Source organism: Salvelinus namaycush, chromosome 18, assembly GCF_016432855.1.
Source record: "Salvelinus namaycush isolate Seneca chromosome 18, SaNama_1.0, whole genome shotgun sequence".
Taxonomy (NCBI): domain Eukaryota; kingdom Metazoa; phylum Chordata; class Actinopteri; order Salmoniformes; family Salmonidae; genus Salvelinus; species Salvelinus namaycush.
The window spans coordinates 21067949-21088616 of NC_052324.1; the positions used below are offsets into that span (position 1 = coordinate 21067949).

The 20668-nt window shown below is 42.6% G+C and overlaps 3 protein-coding genes across 5 annotated transcripts; 2 read left to right on the top strand and 1 right to left on the bottom strand.

Moving 5' to 3' along the window:
* Positions 1-968: 968 nt before the first annotated feature.
* Positions 969-3124, top strand: LOC120063225 (ubiquitin-like protein 4A-B). Its single transcript, XM_039013454.1, has 4 exons — positions 969-1143; positions 1615-1720; positions 1921-2114; positions 2446-3124. The coding sequence occupies exons 1-4, from the start codon at positions 1096-1098 to the stop codon at positions 2551-2553; spliced, it is 456 nt and encodes a 151-aa protein (XP_038869382.1). The 5' UTR covers positions 969-1095; the 3' UTR covers positions 2554-3124.
* Positions 3120-7299, bottom strand: LOC120063224 (ras-related protein Rab-7a-like). 3 transcript variants are annotated; one of them, XM_039013450.1, is made up of 6 exons: positions 7063-7299; positions 5455-5512; positions 5151-5277; positions 4726-4944; positions 4347-4475; positions 3120-4196 (listed from the first exon to the last, which is right to left on the bottom strand). In XM_039013450.1, the coding sequence occupies exons 1-6, from the start codon at positions 7079-7081 to the stop codon at positions 4110-4112; spliced, it is 639 nt and encodes a 212-aa protein (XP_038869378.1). In that variant the 5' UTR covers positions 7082-7299; the 3' UTR covers positions 3120-4109. The 3 variants fall into 3 exon arrangements, with proteins under 3 accessions (XP_038869378.1, XP_038869379.1, XP_038869380.1); XM_039013451.1 differs by lacking the exon at positions 7063-7299 and adding an exon at positions 6291-6464; XM_039013452.1 differs by lacking the exon at positions 7063-7299 and adding an exon at positions 6398-6455.
* LOC120063222 (dynamin-1-like protein) lies at positions 6877-20668 on the top strand. Its single transcript, XM_039013449.1, has 17 exons — positions 6877-7030; positions 7663-7780; positions 7979-8120; positions 8633-8679; positions 8855-8926; positions 9038-9124; positions 9267-9429; positions 15410-15530; positions 16312-16650; positions 17062-17182; positions 17324-17479; positions 17580-17669; positions 17813-17911; positions 18120-18233; positions 18347-18456; positions 18573-18732; positions 18842-20668. Exons 2-17 carry the CDS (start codon positions 7679-7681, stop codon positions 18896-18898), a joined length of 1980 nt encoding a protein of 659 aa, XP_038869377.1. The 5' UTR covers positions 6877-7030; positions 7663-7678; the 3' UTR covers positions 18899-20668.

Here is a 20668-nt window from a genome sequence, read left to right on the forward strand (position 1 = left end):
GGTGTCGTCGTCGTCGTCCGTCCGTCCGTCCCCCCCCCTCGTTCCAGCCCTCTCCCCCCATCCAGCCCTCTCCCCCCACCTCTCCCCCTGGATGTATTTGCGCCCCCTTAGGCTGTGGGCGAGGGTTGGACCCCTCTCTGGGTCGGCACCAGCCCCTTACGCATAGCCGCAAGAAGTAGTTTGGGGGTGAGAGTACTGCGATTATTGTCTTCAACGGGGGGGGCTTCTTTTTCATTTTTTTCAGCATCCCTACTTCCTACGGCTATGCCCTTTCGGCGCTCTCTGGATTTAGTGGCATCACATGGTGTCGCCGGCCGCGGGTCGGTCCCCCTCTCTGGGCATCGGCCCCTCTCTCCGAAACGCATGTAAACGCTCCCCAAAATGAACAAGTACAAGCTGGGAGTAGCTATGATTCTCTTAAAGTAGCAGAACTATGTCATTAGAGATCTTTTCCCATTAACTTGTTTGGGCGGATTACTATGTGTCCGTGGTTAAACTGCTCTAAAACGTCCAGTGTAATTAGATATACTCTATCATGACAGCTTAATATTAAGGGTTGTTCTCCAAAAGTTTCTAAAACAGACAGGTGACCACAGAAATTAGCACTTGTAGGTAAAATCGTGGATGTCATGTCATCATATTACAATAAGCTATTGTGGAACTTCCTCTCTAAGGAATTTTTCTGAAGAATTTGATGAGCAAGTTCAAACATTTCTAATGTTGTTACCTAATGTTATAAACAAATAATATGTTAATTTGTGTAATATGCTCTCCATATCAAAACAGCATGATAAAAACGTTTAAAACAATTGTAATATAATCATGCACAATTCTTGCAACTATAACTGCATCCACGAATTTGAGATCGTTTAGCTACATTTATCCAGGCCATAAATAGCGGGGATGCAGATTCCCGCATCGACTGACCTGACTGGCCAATCCATATTCCACACAGCAGGGGGCAGCACGCGCATATTGAGTATTTAAAGTGGGGAAGTAACTAGAACATGATTGCTGATAAGGTTTGGGCTGTTTGGAGAAACAACAAACCTGTTATCATAACGTTGAATTGTTTTCAATTACAAAGTCAATACAATGATTTTAACTATAAAACCACTTCAAGGAAAGGAGTGCAATGTACAGGTAAGCATTTATGAGCAAAAGGCAGACTGGAGCCGGTAGCTAGCTAACCTAGTTAGCTATGTCAGCTAGCTGCTACTGCTGTTTTCCAGCATCACGGGCTAACATTTTAAAGGAAATGTCTATTTGTTGTAGCTAGCTATTGAGTTTCTTGATGCAGAGGGTGTTCACAGCAGGTCTGTAACTTGATGATTTAGCTACAGGAAATGAAGCTGGCAACAAATCCGAGTTGTAGCTCTGCTTTTTTTCTTCTAGTTTTCATGTTCGTAGCTTGAAGATAAAGCTCTGCGGTTCAGGGCGTTAGTCCTCTCAGTAGACCAGACCTAGGCCAGGGAAGATAATGTGCCTGCTGTAGATATGGTCATCTTGTCAAGAGGAATAGTTCAGCAATATCAATGTGATTGTGCTGTCGCTATCTATTTCATCAATACTGTCAAGAATATTAAATGTCAGTTTAATCTGTCACAATTTCAGGTCACAGAAGATGAAAAAGTCTCCATGGTGAAAGAACTAGTGTCGAAACGTCTGAATATACCTGCAAATCAGCAGCGATTGCTTTACAAGGGGAAAGCCCTTGCAGGTACCTACACAGGCCAACTACTGTAGCTAATCATACACAGCCTGGCATTGTCGAAGTACCCCAGCTGTGTATGAGGATGTCACATCACCGAATCTACCAAGTTACACATTGCCCTGCTGCATTCTTGAATATTCTTTATAACATTCATACCTGTACATCTATCACAAAGCCATACACATCTTTGTCCATTTTTGTTACAGATGAACACAGATTGAGCGATTATTCCATTGGGCCAGAGGCCAAGTTAAACTTGGTGGTTCGTCCAGCAGGGGAGAGGAGTGGGATGGCTAGCAGTAGCAGTGCGATCAACGGAGTGTGGCAGACACTGTCCACTGTACTGGCGAAACACTTCAGCCCTGCAGATGCAGCTAAAGTCCAAGAACAGTTAATCAAGGTACATTATTTCCATTAACAAGAGTAGGCAGCTGTTGGTACATATCCATAGATCTTATCATACTCGCCAACAAAACACATTCAGGTCATGTACATTATTCTGATTTCGGAGTATAAGCTGCTTTGCATGCACACCCATTGAATCCCTTCAGTTTCTACACTACATCAATAATTACCAATTAAGTGTTTAAGAATATCCCTCCACATACTTTTGCTGAAGTACAGAATTCACTGAATGTTCTCACCTTTAGACTGCAGGTACTACTTTTGTACTGTATGAATGATTTTATCATTCTCAGGCTAGCTATTAACACTGCTTTCTCTTCCAAAAGGATTATGAACGTTCACTTCGGCAACTCAGTCTGGATGACATTGAGCGCCTGGCCGGGCGACTGCTTCACCCAGACAGTGAGGGCATGGACACATCGTACATGGATTGAAAACCTGCCTGTCTGACTTGACGGTATTCTGGCGATTCAGAGAAGCAGTGGGTAAATTTTAAAAGAGCATGGCAGGGAAGATGGTGTTAATTGACTTTCATGCTAAGAATCCTTTGTCGGCCTGATAAAGGTTTAATTGTACAGGGATAACATGAAAGGTTGAATATAGTGTAGCTGCAAAGCATTCAGATCACAGCCTGTCTTAATGATACTTTTCTTTGTTTTCTCCAGACATTCCTGTACAATTAATAGGATATTTTCACTTGATCAAATCAGACTGAAACAAGAGCCAATACCTTTTGACTGTTGGTCTAAAATGATCACTGAGTAATTATGGAAGTTCTTATTTATAAGCAATGTGTTGTAAATGAATGATAGTTTACAGAAAACACACACAGTAAGGTTAGTTCTAGTTAATGTTGATCAGTGCAGTCATTGTATGATGTATATATTGTTTATACAAGCATTTAAAAAAAATGGACTGTTTTCCCTAAATTTCAAGTACTCACTTGGTCTAGGCCTAGCATAATTTTTAAAAAACTGAATAAAGCACAATCTACCTCAAATAGTATTTAGTCATAATTGTACCTTTTTATTCAACTCAGGAAATTATATTTAACAATTTATATTAAGATATAGGGACTCTGTTCAACTTCTACTTACATCAACCTTAACAATTTTTATATAAAATTGATGAGGACGTTCATATAGTTGTATTTATATTATACAAAGGTAAAAATAAGAGGTCAGATTGTGTGTGTGAGAGAGATGCTGCCTTATATATGATAGCAGGATGTGCTTTGGCCTGCAAATGTAACACCTTAAACTGGGAAAAGCTATTTCAACTCCCATCTGACAAGATGTCCAGTTTGGAACAAGACTTGATAACAGGAATTTGCCTCCGACTGCATTATCCATATTAGAAAGCACACTGCTGATCATATTGGATTTTCTAGTGATAGCTTTGTTTCTTCTCTCCCCACAAACACACACAGTCAAACTTGAGTCCCATTTGTACAATTTACATTTCAGATCAGCAGCTTAAAACTGTCTACCATTTCTTCATTGTTCATGCAAATATGCTGTACTTAGGTCTTCACCTTGAAGAGGAAATGCAATAGTAGTGCAGAGAAATGTGACACCAAGTTCTTTAAAGAGGAACCATTATAGTTGTGACTGCTATGACAAACACAGAGAGCTAGCACAGAGACCACAAGGAAATGGAAGGCACGTTGATAAGGGAGAATGCATCGGATGTCTCCCGGACATAACATACATTATTGCAGGACTGATGATAGTATCAAAAACAAAATGTTTGACAAATACAAAGCCAGTTGTCTTGGTGAAAATACCGATATTGATGTAACTGATGTTTCAGTTCCTGCCACATGAACTTCAAAGAGAAAAACGGGGGGGGGGGGGGGGGGGGGGGATTTAGCATTTTTCGTCTGTGATCTTGCATATGTGAAGACATAAAATGGTAGGAATGTACATTATTGTAATCCCCCCCTTCAATCAAACATCAATGTGTATATCTGTCATGTTTCCTCCCTTCCTCAGCAGCTGCAGCCATCACTAGAGGCTGGTCTGTCATCCCTCAGTTTGATCTGATCTGGGAAGTCATAAGTCTCCACTTCTGACTCCTAACAATGAGGACAGGAAAACATGGCAGGTTAATGCCTTAAAGTTCCAAAGTGAATACATTCTTGTATCTGCATCAATAAATTGTTCTTAAAGAGTGAAAGCTATGTCATGAGTTTAACATTATCCAAATTCAATCAGCATAGGCCTACCTGTTTGAGAGCATTTCGGCAAATAGTTTGAAAGGCTTGATCAACATTGATGGCCTCCTTCGCACTTGTCTCGAAATATGGGATACTGCCCTTACTCGTACACCACGCCTGGGCTCGCTTGGTCGTCACCTGGTCAGTAATATAATATTCATATAAACAAATTACATCTCAAACAAACATTGGGGCTACACATGTATATAGTCTGGTTATTCATATTTTATTGTTAATATTTATTTTTTGCAAATTTTTCTTACTTTTTAACTCTACATTTTGGGTAAAGGGCTCTTAAGCATTTCATGGTCAAATCTACACTGGTTGTATTCGGCACATGTGACAAATAACATTTGATTTGATGGCACAACTTCGCATATGTACAGACCTGCCTGTTCTCCAAGTCAATCTTGTTGCCGAGCACAACAAATGAGAAGTTCTCTGGGTCACGGGGGCTGGCTTGAATCAGGAACTCGTCTCGCCAGCTGTCAAGAGTCTTGAAGGTGTTTGGAGCAGTAACATCGTACACAAGGACACAACAGTCTGCACCTCGATAGAAAGCAACGCCCAATGACTGGAATCTCTCCTGCCCTGCAGTGTCCCAGATCTAGTAGAATGGATGACATTCATAACTGAACTCACCACTACATGCACTTCAATACATATCCAAAGGGACCATGTTACATAGAGAAAGGCTTGACTAAAATGTTTAGTTGAATACATTTCTATCAGGTTTAGACTTATGGTATTGGGACACAATACCGAGGAGAGGTTATGGAAGATGTGCATGGTCAAGGAAAGAGAAAAGTCTACCTGCATTGTCACAAGCCTGTCATCCACCATCACCTCTTTGGTAAGAAAGTCAGCACCAATTGTGGCCTTATACTGATTGCTGAACTTCTTATTCACATATTGGTTCATGAGAGAGGTCTTCCCAACTCTGTCAGTGTGGAGATAGAGGAGAGTGAGGAACAAACATAGGCAGGGACAAAATTAGATAAAATAATCTTTAGGCACCTTTACCCAAAAATGAGTGGAACCCAATGTACATGAAGAATGTGATCTATGGGAAGGACAATTTGGAATGAACAGGTTTCACACCAAGTATTCTACTCACCCTGAGTCTCCAAGAATTATCACCTTGAGTAGAATCTTCTTCCGAGACGTCATATTTGCTGATGCGAAAATAGGTAAGCAATTTCAGTGCATCAGTTAGGACTAGGACACTGTTACCACAGATGAACAATGTGCCAGATGTTATACCAGATGTATACATCTGAAGTATCTGGTTGGCGGTTCCACTCACTACCAAATATGGTGATGAGGGGAAGTCCAGTGGCCAGCAATGGCAGAAGATGGAGGGACATGCATTTTGTCAGACAAACTGCTAATTTTCTCATTGATGAAACATTTGATCTCAATAGAGTTTTCTGTTCCCAAAACTAGAATCTGTTATTAACATAGCGGACTACGTTTTGTAGACTTTAACACATTTTCTAAAAATTGCTTTCTTTAGGAGTGCAAGGTCGAATTTAGTTATTGCACGCCCGCAATTCGTAAAGTAGGCGTTCCCTAACTGAAATATATGTTAGAAACCGCCAATAGGATCTCGCTAGCTCGTGCTTGGCGCTGCCACCTTGCTAGTCCACCCACTATGATACATTTGCTTCCATTGGAAATGACAGGCTGTGGACCATCTTGGGTTAGTTAGAAAAATCTTTGCTGTTATCAGTTATCAAAGCGGCATCAAGAAGTCAATGCAGGATGCTTGGGATCCGATGTGTGACGGGCTTTGACCATGAATCATGATTTGACCATGAATCATGATTTACAGAAGAGACAAATCGTGGTAACCCAGATGTTTGCTAACTATTCCATTTCCACATGACCTGACATATTAGTTAGCTAACGTTGGCTAGTTGGCTAGCTTTTAGGGAAAATCAAATCGTTTACCTTTTACTCTGGCGTCAGACAGATGCAGAGAGAAAACTGTTGTTCTCTTGAATAATTCTCATTAACTAACTACTTTGATTAAAACTGGTAATGTCTAGACATACAACCTTCTGCTGTTTTTTATCTGAAGGTATGCAGCTTGTTCACGAGTCGGTCGGGGCAGGGTGCTGTGATTATCTGATCTGTAACAGACCTGGATTGGACTTTCCACTTAGCAAATTTGCGCAAGTCTTTTGCCCTGCTGACTCTCGTGAACACGCATTTACACATATATATATATATATATATATATATATATATATATATATATATATATATATAATCATGTATTTATATTATTCCATTGTTACCTCGAGGCAGATGCCCCAGGGGCAGAGTGGCCCACACTCATTGAATATGGTGCTTTTAAATGTTAGAGCATAAAGAAAAATGTGTGATGTCACTTGGAAAAAGAGGAGGGAGTTTCGTGTAGAGGGCGTTGTCAAAATTATGACAGACTCTATTTAAACCAATCAACTAACCTTATAATATACGGAAAAACGTTGAATGACCAATCACCTCTTTCAAAAAAATAAATCAATGACAGCCTTGAAAACAACCCGGTTTGTAGTCGCTAAAAATACAGATAACGCTAAATTGTGGATAGTACAGAACTTCCGTTACTGTAGCTAGCTGTCATTGCAGTATGAAGTGAGCACGGTCTTGTTGGATTGAGAGGAACATCTTCACCGTGTTATCCGGTAAGGAAACGACTAAAGCGTTAGCCACTTACCCTTTCCCTGCTTCCTCATCAGAGCACCTTGGCCCGAATCGGCTAAACTAGGAAGTCCAGCAGCATCTCCGTTTGTTCCCCTTCATAACAATGTCAAATGTAAAAAATAGCCAAATGTTGTATACCGAAAGACTTGACAATGCTAAATGTCTGGTTGTTTGCGAAATTAGTCCACATTTATTGCATGATAGGGGTCATAAGCAAGCTAGGTTAACTGGCTAGCTAGATAGGTCTGGGTAGCTTTGAATATAGTATATCTTGGACTTTAGCCACTAATCAGCGACCAACCCCAAATCAAACGATTCCAGTTTTGTCTCTCAGTAGGGCCTGAACAGTAGGGCCTGAATCCATTCCCTTTCACATGACCACCCGCGGGCCGTATGTAATGTTGGCTATCATCACGAGAGTTAATGAATCACAACAACAAATACTACTGTTAAGCTATTGTGTAGTTTGTTTATTGCTTGCTAACGTTACACATTCTTATCCATCTGCAAGAGGTCTTGTTTTTGCCTTTTGTAGGAGATTTAAGGAGACTCCTGTGTACTATATGTTTATAATCTCACCATTGCTTCTTTCACTTTATTTTGCCAACTGTAGTGTCCAGTCCTAAAAAATGGAGACTCTAATTCCCATCATCAATCGGCTCCAGGAAGTCTTCCTGACAGTGGGGGCAGAGATCATCCAGCTGCCTCAGATAGTGGTGGTTGGCTCACAGGTCAGGACAGAATCAAAATGCAAGAATCAATGGTTGTTACCTGTTACATTGGGGAATTGTGTCATTGTTGAAATTAACATATCAATGTCCAGCAGTCTTTCCAGGGAGATGGAGGAAGTATAGATAATAGCAATGAATCATTCATGTAGCTAAGTGTTAAAGTCTTTCTAAAATTGATCTCCTCTTTTCCCATGACAGAGCAGCGGCAAGAGTTCTGTGTTGGAGAGCTTGGTTGGAAGGGATTTTCTGCCTCGGGGATCAGGCATAGTCACACGGCGACCCCTAGTGTTGCAGCTGGTGAATGTGCCTCCATTGGCAGAGAGGAGACTGCAAGAAAATGGTATGCACTTGACACAGAAACAAAGATGTGATTGTCACTTTAAAAGCTGTCTCATGTTGCTTCTCGCAGATAAACTGTACACTGGACATACTGAAACAAATCAATGCCAGTGCAGTTGACATTTACTCAATGAATTTCAATATCTCGCATTCATGTAATTTCACTCATTGGATAAAGCCTAAGTGGTCTTTGGGATGTTCGCTCTTTTCTAACATATTTACCATCCCTTCTTCACCTTTCTCAGGAAATGGGGTAAAACAAAATGCAAACAGCTACCCAGGTCTTTACTTCCATAGTTTATCTGCATGGACCTGTTGCGTTGTCATCCATCTTAATATCCTCATCGTCTTTCATTTCCTCTGTCTAATCATCACATCAACTTACAAACTCTCTCTGTCATATTTTGTTTCCAAATATTTATAAACCCCATCAAAGTCTGTTTTTATGTGATACAAGTATTTCATTTCCATTTGCATATTATTTTACACTCAATCTTTTTATATTTTGTCAAGGGATCAAGGCTGATGAATGGGGCACGTTCCTTCATAGCAAGAACCAGGTATGTGGCACTATCTTTGCTTTGCACAAATCTATTTTGCTGTTTTGCACTGCACATTGAGTGTTTCATATTTGCAGTAGGGCCGAGAGACTTGGTACTGTATCTCTTAACGTCATGCTGCCAGGGGTGTTGGTGAAGTCGATGTTTCAGTATCCCATCTCTGTTTGCATTATAGATTTTCACAGATTTCTTGGAGATTCGCAAGGAGATTGAAGAAGAGACTGAGCGTAGCTCAGGAGGCAACAAGGTATGTATGTATACATTGTAGATAAATTTGTCTTATCTCCAGTTTATGCATTATTGATTTACTTTTATCTGCTTCTTGCTCCATCCCCATTTCCTCTCTTGTGGCATTTAGGGAATCAGCCCTGAGCCCATCTATTTGAAGATTTTCTCTCCTTATGTCCTCAATCTCACACTGGTTGATTTGCCAGGAATAACCAAGGTAAGTGCAACCAGTGTGTTAATCCCACTAACTTGAAAATGCACAACTATGATGTTCCTCGTGGTAAAATTAATGCCATTACTCATTGAAAACAAATGTGTATAGTTAATTGCAGTAATGTAGTTATTTCTTGTTGTACTAGGTTCCGGTTGGAGATCAGCCAGAGGACATAGAAGCTCAAGTCCAAGAGATGATCCTATCCTTCATCTCCAACCCCAACTCCCTTATCCTCTCAGTGTCTCCTGCCAACTCTGACTTGGCCACCTCTGATGCCCTCAAACTGGCCCGCGAGGTCGACCCGGATGGTGAGGCATAGTGTACACTTGTGCTCCTTCATTTTTCACTGCATGTCTTTTCAGTGTATACAGTGAATTCGGAAAGTATTCAGACATCTTGTCTTTTTCCACATTTTGTTATGTTACAGCTTTATTATAAAATGGATTAAAAAAAATAATACCTCATCAATCTACACACAATACCCCATAATGACAAAGCAAAAACAGGTTTTTAGAAATTTTAGCAGATGTATTACAAATTAAAACAGACACCTTATTTACATAAGTATTCAGAGCTTTTGCTATGAACCTTGAAATTGAGCTCAGGTGAATCCTGTTTCCATTGATCATCCTTGATGTTTCTACAACTTGGTTGGAGTTCACCTGTGGTAAATTCATTTGATTCGACATTATTTGGAAAGGCACACACCTGTCTATATAAGTTCCCACAGTCGACAGTGCAGGTCAGAGCAAAAACCAAACCATGAGGTAGAAGGAATTGTCCGTAGAGCTCCGAGACAGGATTGTGTCGATGCACAGATCTGGGGATGGGTACCAACACATTTCTGCAGCATTGAAGGTCTCCAAGAACACAGTGGCCTACATCATTCTTAAATGGAAGAAGTTTGGAACCACCAAGACTCTTCCTAGAGCTGGCTGCTTGGCCAAACTGATCGATCGGGGGCGAAGGGCCTTGGTCAGGGAGGTGACCAATAACCTGATGGTCAGTCTGACAGAGCTCTAGAGTTCCTCTGTGGAGATTGGTGAACCTTCCAGAAGGACAATCATCTCTGCAGCACTTTACCAAACAGGCCTTTATGGTAGAGTGGCAGACGAAAGCCACTCCTCAGTAAAAGGCAGATGACAGCCCGCTTGGAGTTTGCCAAAAGGCACCTAAAGGACTCTCCGACCATGAGGAACAAGATTCTCTGGTCTGATAAAACCAAGATTCTCTTTGGCTTGAATGTGAAGCATCATGTCTGGAGGTAAACTGGCACCATCCCTACATTGAAGCAAGGGAAAGGGGGGATACCTAGTCAGTTGTCCAACTGAACTGAAATGTGTCTACCGCATTTAACCCAACACCTCTGAATCAGAGAGGTGCGGGGGGGCGGTGGTGGCATCATCATGCTGTGGGGATGTTTTTCAGCGGCAGGGACTGGGAGACTAGTCAGAATCGCGGGAAAGATGAACAGAGCAAAATACAGAGAGATCCTTGATGAAAACCTGCGTCAGAGCGCTCAGGACCTCAGACTGGGCGACGGTTCACCTTCCAACAGGATAACGACCCTAAGCACACAGCCAAGACAAAAAAAATAAAATTAAATCACCTTTATTTAACCAGGTAGGCTATTTGAACAAGTTCTCATTTACAACTGCGACCTGGCCAAGATAAAGCAAAGCAGTGCGACACAAACAACAACACAGAGTTACACATGGAATAAACAAGAGTACAGTCAATAACACAATAGAAAAAAAGAAAGTCTATATACAGTGTGTGCAAATGGCAGGAGAAGGTAAGGCAAAAAATAGGCCATAGTAGCGAAGTAATTATAATTTAGCAAATTAACACTGGAGTGATAGATGTGCAGATGATGTGCAAGTAGAAATACTGGTGTGCAAAAAGAGCAGAAAAGTAAATAAAAACAATATGGGGATGAGGTAGGTAGATTGGATGGGCTATTTGCAGATGGGATATGTACATTTACATTACATTTAAGTCATTTAGCAGACGCTCTTATCCAGAGCGACTTACAAGTACATACATTCATACTTTTTTGTACTGGCCCCCCGTGGGAATCGAACCCACAACCCTGGCGTTGCAAGCGCCATGCTCTACCAACTGAGCCACATGGGACCTATGTACAGCTGCAGCGATCGGTTAGCTGCTCAGATAGCTGATGTTTAAAGTTAGCGCGGGGAATATACGTCTCCAGCTTCAGTGATTTTTGCAATTCGTTCCAGGCATTGGCAGCAGAGAACTGGAAGGAAAGGCGGCCAAAGTAGGTGTTGGCTTTGGGGATGACCAGTGAGGTATACCTGCTGGAGCGCGTGCCATGGGTAGGTGTTGTTATCGTGAGCTGAGATAAGGCGGAGCACTAACCAGCATAGACTTGTGTGGCGGCGTGAGTAAAGGAGGCTTTGTTGCGAAATAGGAAGCCGATTCTAGATTTTATTTTGGATTGGAGATGTTTAATATGAGTCTGGAAGGAGAGTTTACTGTCTAGCCAGACACCTAGGTATTTGAAGTTGTCCACATATTCTAAGTCAGAACCGTATACAGAATGGTGTCGTCTGCGTAGAGGTGGATCAGGGAATCGCCTGCAGCAAAAACGACATCGTTGATATATACAGAGAAAAGAGTAGGCCCAAGAATTGAACCCTGTGGTACCCCCATAGAGACTGCCAGAGGTCTGGAGAGCAGGTCCTCCGATTTGACACACTGAACTCTGTCTGAGAAGTAGTTGGTGAACCAGGTGAGGCAGTCACTTGAGAAACCAAGGCTGTTGAGTCTGCCGAATACGGTGATTGACAGAGTTGCAAGCCTTGGCCAGGTCGACGACGGCTGCACAGTACTGTCTTTTATCGATGGCGGTTATGATATCGTTTAGTACCTTGAGCGTGGCTGAGGTGCACCCGTGACCAGCTCGGAAACCGGATTGCACAGCGGAGAAGGTACGGTGGGATTTGAAATGGTCAGTGATCTGTTTATTAACTTGGCTTTCGAAGACTTTAGAAAGGCAGGGCAGGATGGATATACGTCTATAACAGTTTGGGTCTAGAGTGTCTCCCCCTTTTGAAGAGGGGGATGACCGCGGCAGCTTTCCAATCTTTAGGGATCTCGGACGATTTGAAAGAGAGGTTGAACAGACTGGTAATAGGGGTTGCAACAATTGCGGCGGATCATTTTAGAAAGAGAGGGTCCAGGTTGTCTAGCCCAGCTGATTTGTACGGGTCCAGGTTTTGCAGCTTTTTCAGAACATCTGCTGTCTGGATTTGGGTGAAGGAGAAGATGGGGAGGCTTGGGCAAGTAGCTGTGGGGGGTGCGGAGCTGTTGGCCGGGGTTGAGGTAGCCAGGAGGAAAGCATGGCCAGCTGTAGAGAAATGCTTATTGAAATTTGCCATTATCGTGGATTTATCAGTGGTACCTAGCCTCAGTGCAGTGGGCAGCTGGGAGAAGGTGCTCTTATTCTCCATGGACTTTAGTGTCCCAAAACTTTTTGGAGTTAGAGCTACAGGATGCAAATTTCTGTTTGAAAAAACTAGCCTTTGCTTTCCTGACTGACTGCGTGTATTGGTTCCTGACTTCCCTGAAAAGTTGCATATCGCGGTGACTATTCGATGCTAGTGCAGTCTGCCACAGGATGTTTTTGTGCTGGTCAAGGGCAGTCAGGTCTGAAGTGAACCAAGGGCTATATCTGTTTTGTGCAGTGGCTTCGGGACAAGTCTCTGAATGTCCTTTAGTGGCCCATTCGGAGCCCGGACTTGAACCTCATTGAAAATCTCTGGAGAGACCTGAAAATAGCTGTGCAGCGATGCTCCCCATTCAACCTGACTGAGCTTGAAAGAATCTGCGGAGAATAATGGGAGAAACTCCCTAAATACAGGTGTGCCAAGCTTGTAGCGTCATACCCAAGAATACTTGAGGCTGTAATCACTGCCAAAGGTGCTTCAACAAAGTACTGAGTAAAGGATCTGAATGCTTATGTAAATGTGATATTTCAGTTTTTTTTATTTGTAATAAATTTGCAAAAATTTCTAAACTTGTTTTTGCCTTGTGATTATGGTGTATTGTGTGTAGATTGAGAGGGGGAAAAAACAATTTAATCAATTGTAGAATAAGGCTGTAATGTAACAAAATGTGGAAAAAGTCAAGGGATCTGAATACTTTCCGAGTGCACTGTATATATTTTTCAGGGTGTCCGCGGGTCCTTAAGTCTTACATTAATTTTCTGATTTAAATGCCTTAGTTCTGTTTTCAAAGGTCTTAAAAGTGGACTACAGTGTTTCTATAATATTGTGTCTCTGCTTAATTGTTGCCAACATGGCAAGAAAGAAAAAAATAGAACATCAAATAATAGTCAAGGCACTTTCCAGAGCTTTCCAACCACATGTTCTCTTCCTTGTGTGAACATCATGTGCCAATGGGAGTTGGGCCATTGCCAGAGGAGAGTGGGAGAGGAAAGCGCATGGTAGCCTATACAATTTGATAGACAACACTAACTAGAGTTGGGACAATAAGCCAAAAATTACAGACACCGACACCCTCCCCTTACCGATGCAATTTGGCTTACATCTGTAATGTCAGTGATTAGGCTGCACAACGTTCCTGCAAATGTTTTGGTTCTAAAACCATTATTTATTCAACAGTAATGTGCATTAACCTGCGCCCTGCTATGAAAGTATCTGCCCTGTCCCTGTTTCGCTGCCTGTTCTCACTCCCTCTCCCACCTTTTGCGCACAGTGAAGGGAAAGATGCATACTACTTACTGACAGTTGAGAAACATTTCTAAATGTAACTGTGGGAAAGACAGTTTTTAAAACAACTGTTACTGTTGAACAAGAGCAGAGTCGCAGCTTTATGTGCTTTACTATAGAGGAAATAACCACTTATTATACAAACTGAATAGGCTATGTAATTGAGATGATACGGAGTGGAGAGCGCCATTTGCGGTTAATACCCTAAGTAGCCTATAGGCACACAATGTAATGTTTTTGTGGGACATAAAATATACTGTTAGATCCATTGAATGGATATATCTTGCAACAATATATTTTAGTTAGCAATCTAGCTAATGTTTGAGTTCCTACTTCCTCCGGTGGTAAAAAATGTAGCATAGCCTAGGGCAATATGCACTAAAAACATTCAGGCAAATTAATCTCGAGAGACCCAAAAAGACATTTGATTATTTTGTCATGTTGCCCATCAATATATTCATTATGCATTTCCTGAACATGTTAGATGAAATAGCTAACTTCTTTCACGTCTTACTTGGCACTGTCAGTTCTAGAGCTCTGTTCTTAAGCTACCTTGCTCCCAAGTATAGCCATGTGATACCCGATTCACTGAAAGAGGGATTTAAAAAAATGTTTTGGTGTTGTAGTCTTTTCTAGCATAACACCTCCAGGAGAGCTACTGGGTGTGTATACTTGTTCCAACCCCACTCTAACACACCAGATTTGATAAATCAACAGCTCAACAGGACCTTGTTAAGCTGACTCAGGTGTGTTTTGAGCAGTGCTGGATCAAAAGCCTGCTCACCCATTGCCCTAGCTCTCCAGATGGAGAGTGGACCATGTGTTTTATACAGTAACGGTTCTGTATATTTACATTTAAGGCATTTTTTCACAGTGGTATCATTATGGTGTTGAGTATCATTATACTAAGCTGGTAGTGGTATTGAAGCCAAAATTCTAAACACTTAGAGTTGTGATCTAGCTGATGATTAGGTCATTGGGGTAGCCTAAACAAATGCAGATGGGCAACCCCATGCTTCAGCCATCTATAGCCTAGCCACTATGCTACTACATCCATCAGCTATCTATAGCCTAGCCACTATGCTACTACATCTGTTAGACTACAGGAGAATGCTCATTGCTAGAATAGCACACCTGCTTGATAATATGAGCCATGTAGGATATAGCCTTTGGTGAAAGAGCTAGACCTAATATTAGCAGCTGTGTGGCACAAGCAGATTTCAAATTTGTATTAATTTGCATTCCAAGTGGCATTAAAAAGGGTTTAAGTCTTAAATTCAACTTCATGGAACTTGCAGGTACCCTGTTTGTTCATCGATACAGATGTGTTAAATGTCAGTAAACATGGTCAATGTTACTTTTTAGGTTTGACCTCAACTTTTTGAACATCAGTGATTGCTATATACACAAAACATTTTAGATTACATAATGAACTGTGCCATTCAAGTGCTGTTAGTTTGTGTGTGTGTGTAGAAAGAGCCATGGACAAAAGGGGTGTGTCTTTACCCAGCTGTGTCCATGTGTCTTGCAGGCCGCAGAACACTGCTGGTGATCAGTAAGCTGGACCTGATGGACGCAGGGACAGATGCTCTGGAGGTCTTGCTGGGTCGGGTCATTCCAGTGCGGCTCGGAATTGTGGGAGTGGTCAACAGGTTTGTCCATATGCCTACAACTTAGCTAACAGATTTACCTAATTCTTACTGGGTGATGTCACCTCGGTGCTTAAAAAGATGAAGTCCCATAGCAGTGAAAGATGCTATACAAATATTAGGCCAATGTATCACATCTGATTGAGTATAAAGGATCTGAATCATTATGGTCGTTAAATTAACTCAAGTACCCTCAGAGACCTTTGTGCTATAAACAACGAATGTTCCAATGGCCCTGCTATTCACCAGATCAATTTGTTTGCATTTTTCAAACAAAGCTCTAATTTCTGAATGATTGTCTCCCTACTTTGAGATCATTCTCACACATTCTGCTGAGATAATGTGTGCCATGTCTTACTCATGGGGCTCCAGCACAGGGCTGATGTATGAGTTATCTGAGTGATTTTTCGCCAAGGGTACAGAATTGCAACACAAAAAAAAACATATCTGCCCAGAGGCTGAAATAGTAAGTCATTTTCTGAAGTAATTTCACTGAGCAGAGACAATCTAGTTCAACCGACAGCTCACACTAGCAATCATAGCAACCGCCTTGGAAGGCTGTCTGAAGTCAGTAGGGACCTCAGCTTAGCACATTCCTCCAGAGTGCTAAAGATTAGTTTTAAGGAATCTGTACGGCTACAGTAACGTCCATTTCAAAAGTACTGCATCCTATTTGGGTGTATAATTTCCTGCTATGCTGGAGCTGGTGACCATCGGATCATGCAGAACCACTGTGGAGTATTCTGTAACTCCAGCTGTCATCCTCCATGTCTCTTCCTGCTAGGAGCCAGCATGACATCAACACCCAGAAGAGCATAGAGGACACGGCACGGGACGAGCAGGCCTTCCTCCAGCGCCACTACCCGTCTCTGGCCTCCCGCTGCGGCTCCCGCTACCTGGCTCGCACCCTGAGCCGCCTGCTCATGCACCACATCAGGGACTGCTTGCCGGAGCTGAAGAGGCGTGTGACGGTGTTGAGTGCCCAGTACCAGTCCCGGCTCAGCAGCTACGGCCAGCCTGTAGAGGACCACAGCGCCACCCTGCTACAGATCGTCACCAAGTTCGCCAGCGACTACTGCAACACCATCGAGGGCACCGCCACGCACATCCAGACATCTGAGCTGTGAGTAGTTCAACTGCTTTAGGCTCCTTTATCCAGGCACCAATCATCTTTCAGTATTTTATATTGTATTGGAGCAACTCCTCATTGACCACCAAATATTTAGCAACCCCCTAGAAGGTGCACAGCGGACATTTTGTGACGGAAAACTTGGTTATTGTTCAGCTGAATGCATTTCACTTAGGCAGGCGTTTTATTGTATTTCTTGGCCTCCTTGTAATTTTGTAGGTGTTCATGTATTGGCATTTCATATTTTCTGGGTTCATTTCAATAGCTCTTGTACCGCTCACTGATTTATTGATTTCCTCAAGCATGTGAAGCAAGTATTGACTCATTCTGGCTGACTGCATCTGATGTTGACAACCCTCGGACACAGCCACTGATACTGCTTCCTCTGTCCTCCTCTCCGGTAAGCTGTGGGGGGGCTCGGATCTGTTACATATTCCATGAGACCTTTGGCCGCACTCTTCAGTCTATTGACCCCCTGGGGGGCTTGACGGAGCTCGACATCCTCACTGCAATCCGCAATGCTACGGTAATAACCATCAGCTCCAATCGCATTGTCTGTGTGTAGCTTGTTAAACATATGTCTTTGAATAGTTTTCCATTGAAGCTAATGGCTGTAGAGAATCACATGAGTTATGTTAATAGAGGTGTGTGTTGTGCTGTGCTGCAGGGTCCGCGGCCGGCCCTCTTTGTACCTGAGATCTCCTTTGAGCTGCTGGTGAAGAGGCAGATCAAGCGTCTGGAGGAGCCCAGTCTGCGCTGTGTGGAGCTGGTCCACGAGGAGCTGCAGAGAATCATCCAGCATTGCTCCTCCTACAGCACGCAGGTACGCTAGACACTGTACAACACATACTACAAAGCAAGCCTGAACCAAATTGTAATAGAGGTGTCTCTGTATGTGTCCTGACATGCTGTGTGTTTGTCAGGAGCTCCTTCGGTTTCCCAAGCTGCACGACTCCATTGTGGAGGTGGTGACTAGTTTACTCAGGAAGCGCTTGCCCATTACTAATGACATGGTAAGACAGTTGTTTTTGTGATTTGACATTTTCAGTTCATTTTTTTTGTACAAAAATCCTGTGTAATTATTCTACAATTTAGTGCTATTGCTTACTGGCGGTCTGTCTGTTCGTGGATGATTCTGAGCACCAAACTGTTTCAGGTCCACAACTTGGTTCAAATTGAGCTTGCTTACATCAACACAAAGCACCCAGACTTTACCGATGCTGCTCAGGTCTCAGCATCTGTCAACAGTCAACAGGTAATTCTGCCTCAACTCAAAGCACATGCTCTGCTTTCATGCATATAGATGAGCCTAATGTTGACCAGAGGGTTCTAGAGTCTGATGCTGTCTTCTCATACCAGTATGGACATCACACCTTTGAGGAATTCCAATAAGCCAGTTGTGACTTTAACACCGATACCAGAACAACTAAATTGAATTGACCCCCCCATTTCACCTCTTTTAGGGCCTGCAGGATGGAGATAAATGCTGGATGAATGAGAAGGTGGCTGAGGAGAAGGCACCAGTGGCAGGTTTCAGCAGCCCTGTTAAGGGCCAGGCCATCAACCTCCTGGACACAGTGAGTAGTGGAATCAGCAGTCAGAACTGACCCAGCGCTACCCTGTAGAGCAGAACTGTATCTGATTCGGTCTGTGACAGATTGTAACATCTGACCCCTGCTCTGTTTGCCAGGCGGTGCCGGTGTCCCGAAAGCTGAGTTCCCGGGAGCAAAGAGACTGTGAGGTCATTCAACGCCTCATCAAATGCTACTTCCTCATCGTCCGCAAGAGCATTCAGGACAGGTCAGAGACTGGCGCTCCAGGGCATCTAGGGGTGTTATTATTTGGGTATCCAGTTAGTGGTGAGTTGAGCCTTCTCCGGCCTAGCTAACTGTGTATCTTGTGACGTGTGTCTGCAGTGTGCCCAAGACGGTGATGCACTTCCTGGTGAACTTTGTGAAGGAGCGTCTGCAGAGTGAGCTGGTGGGCCAGCTGTACAAACAGAACCTGCTGCAGGGGCTGCTCATTGAGTCCCAAGACACAGCACAACAGAGGACAGAGGTGGCCCAGATGCTGGAGGTACTGTACAAGTATTACTAGTACCCCTAATTACTCTCATGCACGTTGTGTTGTACTTTCTGTTTCTCCCTTTTTAACACCAGTATCCTTCTCTCTCTCTTCACTTCAGGCTCTCCAAAAAGCCAGCAACATCATCTCAGAGATCCGGGAGACACACCTGTGGTAGCCCAATGCAACTGACCGTGTGTGTGTGTGTGTGTGTGTGTGTGTGTGTGTTATGGTAATGTATGGCAATACCACTGAGCTCATACTGTCCATTAAACATCCAGCCGTCCTTTTTGTTTGTCCAGGATTTGGTCTATTGTGTCTCACTGAATATAGTGATGAGACCAACACACTCAGGCAGAGCTGGTCCATTGTGTTGAGATGTCTTTAATGTGAAAGAGAACCATGATCAAAAACAATTTTGTTTTTGTTGCAACAATCGTCTGTCTAAATGTCTGTCTTGCCTTTTGGTTGTCAATGTGTTGTATATCATGTGGAGTATTACATTGTTTTCCTGAGTCTTTCTTGCATCTGATCATGACACAGGTTGTGCTGCTGCATTTGTTTCCATTGATTAGGTATCTATTTGTGAAAGGGTGATCTCAAACCATGACTGCTTGATACGCATGTAACAGTTTCTGAACGTATGTAGAGTAAGTATAATCAGTCAGTATCAGGTTTCCCCTTGTTTTAAGCAACGTTATGTAAAGTTGAACAGAGGGTGACAACCCAACCTGAGGTTGAACAGTGGGCATTGTCTGCAATGTGATGTTGGAATATGATCCTTTTCTTCAGGGATGCTGCAGAGGTTTGGTTTGACCTGGTCTACAGTGCGCCTGGGTATAGTAGTTGTACCCTAGAGCAGACGTATGTTCTTTACGTGTGTCGCATTTATGTATCGTTCCAGGTGTACGGTTGCACTGTTTGTGCATATTTAATCCTATAACAAAGTTGTACGTTCACAACATAGAGTACAGTGTTCCTTTTCTCCGTATGAAGTTTCTAGTCAGACTCTTATTTCGCATGTTGTTGGATAACTGAAACCACATTTAAGAATAGCACCCACAAAGAGTTGAATAGGTGTGTGTGTATATATATATATAGATATTGTATAGCTAGCTTGTCAGGAGATGCAGAATAGTTGGTTGAGTCCAGCAATTTGAGGGCCAGGGGTATAGCGATTCATTGTAGAAAGGTACTTAGCCAACGGAAAGTTAAAATAATTTTCAAAATCTCAGAATGCATTGAAATATTGTACCCCAGTTCCCCCCCCCCCCCCCCCCCCCCCCCCTTAAATGAACCCATGTATGCAGTGTGCCTCAGAGAGAGGGGGCTGTTGCTGGGGTGCCACCTCTTCTGAAGACTATCCTTAGGCCTGCTTCTACCCAGATGACAGGGATGTTGGAGGTGTAAGAGACCAACATTGTTTCTGATTTGAACTTGTGCATGCAGCTGTAATTATATTCTCATTTTGTTGATGTAGTTCCCCAAGGGAAGTATGCCCTGCAGCCTTTTATTTGTGATTCAGTACCAATTGCGTGCCGTTAGTGTATCTTCCATTTAGAATTAGATTCTAAAGTTTCTCAAATAATTTATAGCGTAAGTGTGCATCGGTTTTTGTATGTCATGGAAATGTTCCCAAAGGATGATGAGCATTATTCAGAAAGCCTTAAAGGAACAGGTACCAAGCACCATCTAGCAGAAACACTGACTTCTATGTGATCAAGGAGAGCACGGTGTCTAGTCTGTCTTTCTGAAAGGACTGTGTGTGTGTACGTATGTGTGAATGTCTTTAAGTTTTTCTATCTGAATGAGACTGTGTTTTCTATTTAAATGAATATCTTACATCTTTACATACTGCCTGGAAGTGCTTGACTGCCAATATTTGTGATACATGTAAGTTGATAGAATAATATCTGTTCAGATGGGACTCATTAAACTCTTAACAACA